This window comes from Ctenocephalides felis, unplaced genomic scaffold, assembly GCF_003426905.1.
Source record: "Ctenocephalides felis isolate EL2017-DRISC unplaced genomic scaffold, ASM342690v1 CF-g0.4_SCAFFOLD_01604, whole genome shotgun sequence".
In the NCBI taxonomy this organism is placed as follows: Eukaryota; Metazoa; Arthropoda; class Insecta; order Siphonaptera; family Pulicidae; genus Ctenocephalides; species Ctenocephalides felis.
The window spans coordinates 14,094,341-14,106,768 of record NW_020537758.1 but is presented as its reverse complement, the minus strand read 5'-3'; the positions used below and the strand labels follow the sequence as shown (position 1 = coordinate 14,106,768).

The window sequence follows — 12,428 nt, the reverse complement described above, 5'->3', positions numbered from 1 at the left end:
GGATGATCGTGGTGGCAACGGCGTCGGCACGGTTTCGTTCCGACACGCGTCCGGCCAGTCGGACTCCCAGGACGAAGACGAAGCCATCAGGATGCTGATGAAGCCCCATGTCGTACAATCGCTCCTCTGGCAAACGGCCAGGCCGCGCAGATCGCTATGCGGTATTGTTTTACCGGTGGCGTTCGATAGGGCGGCCGAAGGAACGTTCCTGGATCCGAGATTCGATTCCGAGATCTTGGAAGGACAGTATAGAGCCAGCACGTTTCCGCAGATCAGGATACGATTCAGGTCAGTGAATAAGAAATTTGAAACTTTTTTATTGAAGTAAAACTTCTTTAGGCGCGACTAGGGTGTAAATCCGTACAAATGCAACGGAAGTGCGTTACGGCAGATAAGATAAGATAAGAGTCGAGTGCCAAAGATTCGTCATTGTATGCGTAACGGCTTCAACCTTGTATGCGTACCTATATCGACAAGGAAATCGGCATAGATAAATAAACATTTTAAAGTTACATCTAGTACAAATTTTGATTTAATGAAAAATGTCTGAATCAGAAGAACATTTTTCCCTGTTCCTTGAAAATAATAAAACAATTTAAACATTTGTGCCGTGTACTAAACGTATGTTTATTGATTAGAAATTATTTTTAAATTATTCGTAGTTTCTATAAATCTTTGAAGTTATTAAAATAGAAAATATTTTTTAGACAAGACAGATATTACAGGTGTTCAAAGAATGAGATTACATCGCCAGCAAAAAAGTAAAAAAATACAATCAGTCAATGAATGTATGTTAATTTTAATTACATGAAGTTCTTCAAACACAATTACATGATGAGTGAAGTTGCGAGAACAATATTTGTTTAGGCGTTGTTTAACATAATCCACAGTGTGAACGAATATTATAGAATTTATTAATCAGCAATTACTTCATTTCTCTAATGAAGGTTAATTTCTATATGCAAATTACAATGACAAACCAATCATGTCATATTTGAATTATGACTTTAATTACATTAAAGTTTTTAATTATTATACATATTTTTGATGCTATTATAAATATATAATTTATAATTTATCATTATATAAATGTGTATAATGGTTGACACTAATAAATGTGTGCATCACGAGTGTTACCATATTACTAATAAACATTATTCAAAATTGCTATATGACGTATTTATTTTTACTTAAATGCCATCTTGTACAGTAGCAAATAAGTTTTACTTCAATCGCGTGTGAACCTTACGCGCACTCTTTTTTCTTTAGTTTTATATTTCTATAATATTTGCTAAATTACTTAAATTATTCTTATTGATAATGAACCAACGACATTCTATTTATTACTATATGTGTTCAACTGTTGCATAATTAACAGATTGTTTCAATATTGATCAAAACATTTGCACAATACAAAGTCGATATTATCAATTAATTTAATGTTTATAAAACACCATCCATACTAATTTTATAGAGAAGATGCCGCAAAACGTTATCGCATGTTCTAAAAGCTAAATATAGCGAGCAAAATACAATGGATTCGCTCAAATTGTTTGAATAAGCGTATCTGCAATTCTTTTGTTTACAAAATTTAATTTTCTGTAACAGTAAATTATCGGCACACGTTTGGCAATGATACGACAGCTCATTTGGTTGATAATTTTATGAGTTGAGCCGTGGTAACAAAATTTATGTTTTTGTGGATTTGAATAGATTTAAATTGATAATTTTATTTTAAGGCATCGCTTACAAATTTTTCTTCAACTCGGTAATATGTTTTCTTGATTTTCTATAATTATTTTTTTATGTTTATCACCAAGTGCTTGTTGTGGCCAAAGCAACTCTATCACTTGAAAAAAATGATAATTGAAATGGTAATTCATAATACTCAATTAAAAATATTTGATAAAATTCTTTTACTTCTTTCAGAAAATCTCATTTTCCAGCTCTAATCTCTTTTTAAAAGATATGAACAGCCACAATCTCTTTTCCATTTCTTTTTTTTTTGTTGAATAAGCTAAATTGAAAACCAATGTAAAGCATGATAAATACTCTTAATGCTGAAAGCACCCCAACTTGGGATGCTAAATGCCACAATGAATATTCATTTAGAACTGTTCATAATAAGAATGATGTGCTCATATTTTTGTGCCGAAAATATGGACATAAAAATTTATGATATTAATAAATCTTATGATATTGCTTGCTTATAAAGTAGCATTATTGAACATAATTATAATCTTCTCCTTCTTGATAGTAGAAGGTATAAAGAACTGTGCACTGGTTTAATTATCATCATCACTCATGATATTTTTGATTCTCATAGCAAAATACTGCCCACTAGCAAATAATTTCCATAATTTTAAAAAATGTACATTTTAAATGTATTAAATCTGTCAATAATGCGATTTTGATTTTGTCGTTGTGATTTATTTTAAGCTTGCAAATAAATAATAATTAAGCGACCGTCCCATCGCCACGGCTGACAAGGCTATGTAATAATGTAAGCGCGACATGACATGATAATTATGTGATCTATTTCTAGATCAATGATGTAACATACTTTTCACATAGTTCTCGAACAATATCGCATTTTTTTTAACGACTTTTGGTAAATTCCATTATACAAGGATTATTTCAATAACCGAAATTGCAATTGTACTTTTTGACAATAAGCCAAATTAAATTTCGACAAATATGCCAAATGCTTAAGGGCCACAACTAGTGTGAAATTTTCAGAAAATCGAATTTTCAATTCTTCCATTTTTCGATAGGTTATATCTTTAAAAATAACTACTAAAATTTTAAATCGATGTCTTAAATAGTTTTTGAGTTACAGCCATTTAAAGAGTATATATATAGTATATAGTATAACGATCATTTAATCTTTAAACGCGTTTTTCTCGAAACAGCATTTTCCGAATTTGCTGCAGCGATTGCTCAAAAACAAATGATCCGATCACTATCAATTTTTTTTACATGTTCTACATATAGTTATCCGTAAAATGAACTATCGATTTTTTGATCGGATCAAAAATCGAATTATGACAGTCCAAAAACGACCAAAGTTTTGGGTTTAACTCGCCTTTTTTTAAAAAAAACGCCGTCATTTTGTCAATTTTTGATTTTTTTTCTTTATCGTAGTTCATTTTACAGACAATATTATCTAGTTTAACGAGAATTTTTTTTTAAATTTTATCCATGTAGAAGGCCTGAATCACTGCAGCAGTGAAAGGTCTTTTTTTTGTCGCGCCGTTGGAGATAACTTAAAAAATATTTAATTTTTTCCTTCAAAAATTTTACTATGTATTCTTAAAACATGTATAAATATATTCCTAAATTTTGAAGTGATTGATATAGTAGTTTTTTTTAATATAAATTCCCAAAAATCACCTTTTTTAGGCGGTTACACTAGTTGTGCCCCTTAATGTTGTTTATCACTCTGAATTTTATCTCATATTTTTATAATTTTTCTACTTCTACTTGTTATCATTTTTTATAAAATTAAAATTATTATTTTATTTTATTATGGTTACTCAGACACATTACCTCCACGTATGATTAATACCTTAATCCAACTCAGCTTATCTCATGTTTAATTTATTTATGGATTCATAAATATTTATAATTCTCTGTTCTCTACAGTTTAGTATTAAAAATGCCTTCTGCATTAGAAATGTATGTGCGTACAATTATTCTCTACAATTACTCATTGTATTTCTATTTAAACATATCAGTTTATTTTTATATTATCACACTCACATTATTGTGATGCGAATTCTTGCAATTCCCATAATATCTTAATTACCATTATTATATTATATTTTATTGATGCTCGTACAAATAAGAGTTTGATAACAGACATAAAGTATCAGATTTTATTACTTTATTAAATCATAATGGACTACTTAGGATAAATATTGAATTATGGAATTTGTAGATATGGGAATTTTTCATACAATTTTTTTATTATTTAGTTAATTCACATTCGAACGTTTTTTGCTCTTAACGTATTACGAAATTAAATACAGGAAATTTAAATTTATATAAAGTTCGTAGCGTAATCTAAACATCCTAATCGTATATTTCGATTTATTTCGCTGCAATGTTTATAATGTAGAATAAACTGTGGTGAGAAACTCTTCATCAACTTTAACCGAGATCTGTAGGAAAATAAGTGAGAAAAACCTAATTTAACAGATTTTATTGTGCAAATAATGCTGGACTGAGACGGTGGCCAGAATAATGTAGATAATTAAACCATTATTACAAACAAATCGTGGTTAGTTAAAATAAAAAGCAAGACATGTGACGATATTTGTCAGTTCTTGTTTCTGATTCAAACTACATGTCACTATTGGTCAATCTCAAATTTTTACATTTTATTTTCTATTTTTTTTATTTCTACACTATTTATAAAAAATAAAACAAAGATTGAAGATGACGCAAATGTTACACCAATTACTATTGGATCACTAATATTTCTTATTTATAAAAATCCTTGTAAAACTAATGTAAATAAATATAAAAACCATTTTTGCAACCTATAACGTGAACATCTTTTCAAGTTTAATTGGAATAGAAGATAGCTAATAGGTAAATTAAGAAATATTTCAAATTCAACTTTAGGGTTGCAAATTTTTGGTACAGGAAAATTGTATAGATACTATTATAAAAAATCAATTCCACATCATCTTCTTAGCTAATACTAGAAAATGTCAAAGAGCTCGGATATAGCAAGTCAATCAGTTTAAATATTAGAACAAACATAAGACGCTAATGATTGAACAAACTGTCGACAATTATATTTACAAATATTTCGCTGATTTGCTAGTAGGTATTGTAAATATAGTTATAAATCAAAAGAAACTAATGAAACAGGAAGTTTAATATAACATGTAATAATTTTAAATTTATTATTATGTTATATTTATTGAAATCATATGCACTTCCTATATTTAATTGAAATACTTTAATTTGCTCATTGTTTCTGCAATATAAGTTGGCTCCCATAATAGAACCAAAAGTTCTGTGCAATTATTTTGCCTATAATAAATATTTATAATATGTACATAATAACAAACATATAGTTAAAAATAGCTTTGTACTATATAAATAGTTTATGTGCGAATTAGTTGAATTTTATTGCAATATTTAGAGTAACAATTACAGGGCATTGTATTTAATAATTGAAGTCATAAATGTTGTAGGATTTCTATATATATACAGTTTTTTTTTTAAATAAAACTTTCAATCCGAAATAAACCAGTGTATTTTTACTCTCCCATAGCCTTCACTTTTTTAATTCTATTTATATCAATTAACGAATCGAATTTAATTGGATTCTTTAATCTAATCGATGGAGTGGAGTACTTTACGCAGGATATGTGAAGTTCAAAGAACAATTCTTTCTTTTATTCTCCTAGCTTGAAATCTCATTTCGTTCGCCATCAATATTGAAATCGGGCAAATCTGGCGATTTACCAAAAGCCCACGGTATTTTAAGAGTAGAGCTGATATAGTCATAGTCATAGATGTTGACTTATCAAACTGGACAAAATCAAATCTTCATATGAAAATCTCTTCATATGAAACTTTTTTCTCCAAAGAGTTTCTTATCAAATCAAGTTTAAAGAATCCACAATCTATGCCTATATTCGATTTAAAATATTTTTTGTAGAATGGCTGTTATATATTGAATAATTTGATTCTGTGCGGAAAATTAGATTTACCTGTAAAAGCATGCTTGCCTAACATTTTAGCATTATGGAAATTCAAGTAAAGTGTTTTTGCGGATTGAGAGTAAATTATTTTATTGGGAAATATTTTTTCTCCTTGGCTTTTTAACTTCCCGAAGGAGAGGTTTATGTTTTCTCGACGTTTCAAGCCATTCTGAATCGAATGAGACCAAATTTGGAAAAAGTATGTGTGTGTGTATGTGTATGTGAACAGATTTTTTGCCGTAAATCGACGTTTTCTCAAGTTTGCAAAAATTAGAATGGTCTTTTTGGCATTTGTCAAAATTAGAACTTTCTCGACGTTTTCTTAAAAACGCCTGAACCGATTTCAGATATTTAAAAAGCATTTGATGTATCTCGATGAGGATTATCGTTTCTCAGTTTTGTGCGACGATCGACCGAGCCGTTTCTTTGTAATTTGGAAAATAGTGTTAAACCTTTCGTCCACATTTAAGCTCAAACTACCGAATCGATTTTAAAAAATCAAAAACTGTTCGAAAGATATTAGTTGGGAATGATACTGATTAGTTTTATGTGAAAATCTACCGAACCGTTTTTTTGTAATTAACTTTTGAAAAAAAATTTAGGCCGATTTTTATGGCTTTTTTGGCGATATATATCATGGTCTTATAGAACTTACTGAATTATTACGGCCTTACGACAAGTAGTTTAATTTTAAAAATTCATCAAAGTTTGAGAAAATGAATAGTTTTTTTGACGTTTGTTAAAAATAAAATTAGATGATTTAGTTGGTATAACGATAGTGTACTTGGTCTTGAACATAGTAAACCATTAAAGTCCTACGGAAACTGGTTCAATTATAATTATTGATAAAATAAAATTATTGATTTTTGAAAATTTGCTTTTAGAAAATACTCCGAGTTAACGTGTTCGTTCGTTCGTTTGCAATGATGTGTAATAAATCCACTCGGAATACTTATAATCACTCATAAATTAATTTATTTTTTATTGATTAAGTCGATCATTTACACATTTCGGGAAGTTCATGTCTCTTGCCTCAAGTCAAAATACCAATACCAACTAGTTAACAATTAACCCGATATATTAAGTTTTCTTATAATGATAATAAAAATTTGTTTGGTGTTGAATAATATCTATATACATCCTATAAAAAGAGAGAAATAGTGGTAATGATAATGAGGAAGGGAAAGTAAATCATTGATTTGTGGTGGCTCTCACATCATACTATTTATTATTTATCTATTACCTCCTACTATTTGTTAATATTATTTTCATCGTTCTATTGAAAACATTTTGATTTATGTGTGTGTGTGAGCAGTGCATTATTTATTAATTGGAGGTGTTTCACCTCATCCTCTGTGCAAAAATCGATCGAAATACAATTCATGTTATATTATGAAAAATACCTTCAGCTCTTTGTCGACAAAGCAATCTACTCCCACTGCGGGGCGACGATCTCAATATCGCGCAAGAGTGCGTATTTTGAAAAAAAGAACTATCTCTATATCATCTGCCCCTCTGACGCTGTAAACACATATCATTCCAGGTATTTCCTCTAACCAATAGACACTGCCAATGACTTTACCGACCAGACATTACGGCTTCCAAGTTATTTATAGCTCGAAAGAGCCTTCGTCCGTTTATTTTTCTTCGATCCATCCACCTACTATATAAGCAACATTTTGCAAATTCGATTTAAGACTGCGCAGGTTGATGAACAGACGATGTTGAGTTCTAATTGGCCTCCCCAGAGAAGGAGCAGATCGATGGGCAAATGGATGTAGTTATGGAATCTTACCTCTTTTGATTTGATTACTATTTTATCATTTTGTACGTCAGGATGTTCGCAAATATTAAACTAGAAACGGAAAATAGGTCAAATATTTCCGATATTTCTTGTAGCACGTGCGTTTGTCAGAAATGATCAAATTATCCCAAGGGATGAATCGTTTTTAGGAAAAGGCTAGATATTTTGCTGCCTGTAAATTTTAGGGTTGCGTTATTCAAAGAGCTCTATAAGAGCCTATTTATTGTGCTTATTTTTCACATAATAAAGTTTTCCAACTTTTCATTTTAACTGTGAAGGTTTTTTTATACATACACATACTGTATAAGCATTTTATCTATTGAAAATATTTATGGGTAATACATTTTTTAATATTTAACATAGTGTGACTCTAATTCTAAAGGGAATGAGCACGGTCGGGCTACTTTTCTTCAAGGGCAATAATTTTGTTAATTTACCCTACATTTTAGTTAGCTGTGAGAAAAGTAAATTAAATGAAATTTGAACATTTTTTTAGTGGAAATGCTGAAATACTGACCTTAAATACGATGGATTACTCGTCAAATAATATCCAAAGAACGGGCGAGTGTTACAAGGTTCAATACAAACAGGTGTAAACACCGAAATGGTTTATAACGACTTCTATTGTCAAAAATAAATGACTCAATGACTCAATGCAATAATGTAAACTTGTTCGAACAAACGTACTTTATTTTTCTCGCTTTAAACCCTATCTTAAAGTTTAGTTTTTAAGGCTTAATCGTGCCCTGGCACAACCTAGTCTCCTCTATACTATTTTTGCTGAAATTAAATTTTGGTTAAAATTAATAAATATATATATTAGGGTTATATATATTAGGGTGGTCCTTAAAATGATCATTTTCGATTTTCCTTGCTCCCAGGGCTCAAATGGTTCCAAATTGATAAAAAACAATTCTCTGAAAGTTTTAGCTCTTAATATTAATTTTTAGATAGTGCGCAATTTAATCAAACTTCGTATGGAAATAGCATGAAAAAAAAATTGAAAATTAAAAAAAAATTTTTTTAGTATAACTTAGCGACAAATGAATTAAAAGTGAAAATTTGTGTCATTTTTTATTGAAAATTCGATCCTCTACAAAATTTTTGAACATTTTTTTATGCTATTTCCATACAAAACTTTGATTGAATTGGCTTTATCTAAAAGACAATATTAAGAGCTGAAACTTTCAGATAATTGTTTTTTATCAATTTGGAATCATTTGAGCCCTTGGGAGCAAGGAAATTCCATAATGTCCATATTAAGGACCACCCTAATATATATATATATATATATATATTATATATATTATATTTATATATATTAGCGAGTTCAAATTTGCAATTCAAATCTTCAGCTCACGTGCAAAAATATTTATTATTTCGCAAATAAATCGCTCGTAAAGTTTACTCTGCATGAGGTTTATTACAAATAACGTTTTTCATAGAACTTTGACGTGTGTAATATTGATAGAATGATCGTACATCTAAATTAAAGCCGAACTGATAATTTATTATGCCGAAACTTTGCAATAGATTTAATTGGTGCGAACTTCTAGTATAACTTTTGATAGAAAATCATTAAGCTTGAAATATAAGAAAATGGGAAATTATAGATATTAATTTTGATTTATAATACTTTAAATTTACTTGCAATGATTATGTAGCATATTTAAAAAATAATAATAATAAATTTGGTATCCTAAATCTCCAATTTAGATTAATATTAATGTTAATTCCAATTTAATTATTGATTACATTTATCCCAAAAGTCACGCAATGAAACTGATATGAATGTAATTATACCATCATAAAGTAATATTAATTATATTCCAAATGAAATGGCTTTAAATTTCTTGCTGCCACCGAAAACAAATTAAAAGTTATAATTAGATATGACAAGAAAGGTGTCTGGTTATGGTTTATGTTTTTTTATGAAATTCAAAATAATAAGATAAAAATATTTTCTTTCTAAAAATATAATATATGATTCTTAGAAAAATATTTGGACTGGGTTGAAGATTTATATGTTATGCAGAATTATTTTTATAACAAAATATAATACTATGTTTACATAGATTTTTATGGGATAAATATTTGTCAGAATAGAGCAGTAACGGTGGAACAGTTTCGATGCTCTTTTATGTTATTTTAATCTACGTTTCACTGGATTTTTGCGAATTGTAACTGGAATATTTACTATTTTTATATGCGTCTGGCTAAAGAAAAATGACTCGAATGGTTATATGACTAAGATTTGTATAAATCATGATGTGCTTGAAATGCATAGTATTCATTCATTCACATTTTACAATACTACTTATACAAATATTTTATTCATGAGCGAAGTTTAAAAATTAGCAAAACGGTTAAACGAACTAATTTGTTTTTATCATTGTAAACAAATGATTAAATTTGCATTTTAGCACTATTTCTTCTATGAAATATCTCACCAATTTTATCTTCCCAAATCTAATAATACCATTCGTGATTGTCATGATCTAGAGAATTTCATAGAATTATTAAGCAAGTGTTGCAAAAGTTCAATTGAATTTAGTTGTGCAAAGTTGAATCGAGTCAAGTGATATTAGATAAATCTTATTTGCAGTGCAAGATCCCGTGTGAATTAATTTCGAAATGAAAATGCTCAATGGAATAAAAAAAATAATTTTTGAATAAAATATTTTATTAAATTTTTAACTATTATTCTATTTGTAATACGAATTATTCAATAAAAGTCTCTGGTCATTTTCAATCTATTGTATTTCAATCGGTTAAGTCGAATTTCGGCAAAAATATTTTAAATTGCGTTATTAACTATTTCTCTGAAAATTGTTATTAAATTGAAAAACTATTGGTTAGGAACAAAACTTAATGAAGCACTTTCTAAAAAATTTAAACCAATAATTTCAAATACACAATACTACACGAGTGATAGAACTTTGAAATCAAGCTTTGCAAAATAGTATATATTATATACTTCAAATGATATTTATTTTGTTAATGTTAAGTTGCCAAGTTCGAGATTTTCAGATATAAACAAACTATTACATAAAGTTACAAGTCATTTGAAGATCCCATCAATATTATTGATTTCTTCACTCCAATACAATATATGCTGGAAATCGTAAAATTAAATTAGCTAATAAAATAAATTTTCATTTCAGTCAATATTTCAACATTAACTTTCCTGTTGTTTGAGGAAGTTGCTAGTGGTTCTTATATCTGATCAAGTTTAATTTCTTCTTTTACATTGAAGTACATTTTTATTCAATAAAAACGTACAATGAAATTGTAAGCTTTAACAATAGCATCTCATCTAACTGATAAAAGCAATTGCGAGATACAATTTAAAAATTTTCAAATTACCGTAAGTATGTCGTCTCTGCAACCAATTTGCATATGATAATTAGCGAGTCAAAAAACCGCACAAATAGGCCGTTGGCCTCATGTAATCAGCCGGTATTGAACAAATCCAATTGAATTTAATTGAGGAAGTAATAATATAAACAAACGTATCAAAAGCATCATAAAGGCCTTGAGCGGTATCGCAAAATGACCTTGAGTTAATTTTTCGATTTAAACGATTCCTCTCATCACAATGAATGCGATATTCTTAGCAATGTCTACTTTCTATCAGCCATGAGAGAAGATACATAGCTTTTTATAATCGTTCAATACAGAGGCGAGAATATATCATAATTGATCTTTAGTTTATAAATAACTCTTCAGCTCTTGTGGGAACATTAGTGGTCAGAGCTTTGAATAGAAGTTTCTAGTTTGACACCTTTTCTGCTTTTGTCGAGGCCTGATATGATATCAAGGAGTAATGGCAGATTTCAAAATATAACTTTAGTCTGCAATATACTGCTTTATACAAGAACAATAAGTACAGATTGCAATATGGACTATATTGACTATAAAATAGTAGATACACCGACAATACTGCACCAATAATAAATTCATCATATACAGACAGGACTTGGTTGTCATCAATAAAAGCACGCTAATTGAAAAGACTTGAAATATTGCTACATTGAAGGGCTCATTAAGTTCTGATTTTTGCTATATTATAATGAAAATACTTTTTGATTATAAAATTTTTAACACTAGCATTGATAGATGTAATAAAATTTTAGTTTTAGGAGTTCTATTTGATTCTGGTTTGTTTTTCACGGATCATATAACTGATATTTGTAATAGAGCACATAAATCTTTAGGTTTGATACTTAGAAATTGTAAAATTTAAATCTACCAATGCACTTCTTTGCATGCACTATTCTATTGTACGTTCAAAATTAGAATATGGTTCGATTATTTGGTATCCTCATCAAATCAACAACTCTGATGCGATAGAGAAGGTTCAGCGAAAATTTCTGAAATACCTTTATTATAAAACATATAAAATTTACCCTGAACGTGGCTTTGATCACAACACTTTACTAAAAGAATTGGTATTCCTTCCCTTCGCCACGTCGATTTATCTGTACAATTATGTTCTTATTTAAACTTTGCAATAATTCTATTATAGACTGTCCTCATATTCTTAATCAATTATCCTTTAATGTTCCAAGGACTATCTAGGCGTTCACAATTATTTTTCAATTATCCTACTCCTAAATCTAATTCTCTCTTAAATCGCCTATTTCTGCTTATGTCCTCTAACTTTAACTTAATTAATAATGAAATAGATATTCACAACACTTCACCTAATCAAATAATCTCCATCGCAAAGTTAACCTTTTTATTTTCTTTCAAATATCTCATTATTTTATCTATTCTGTTTATAAATAATATTGTTACATTCTGCGTTATATGTAATTTTATCTTAAGCATTTTATGTTAATAACTATATATTGTAATTTTGTATATATTTTAAGTTATTCATTATGTAAAATAACTGT

General features: G+C 28.7%; 1 protein-coding gene across 1 annotated transcript in view; it reads left to right on the top strand.

Moving 5' to 3' along the window:
• Positions 1-30: 30 nt before the first annotated feature.
• LOC113373394 (adenylate cyclase type 9-like) overlaps positions 31-12,428 on the top strand; it is a gene marked incomplete at its 3' end in the record, with an annotated part of 37,662 nt that continues 25,264 nt past the window's right edge. Inside the window, 1 exon segment of the mRNA XM_026613694.1 lies at positions 31-288. Coding sequence (XP_026469479.1) covers positions 92-288 — 197 coding nt within the window.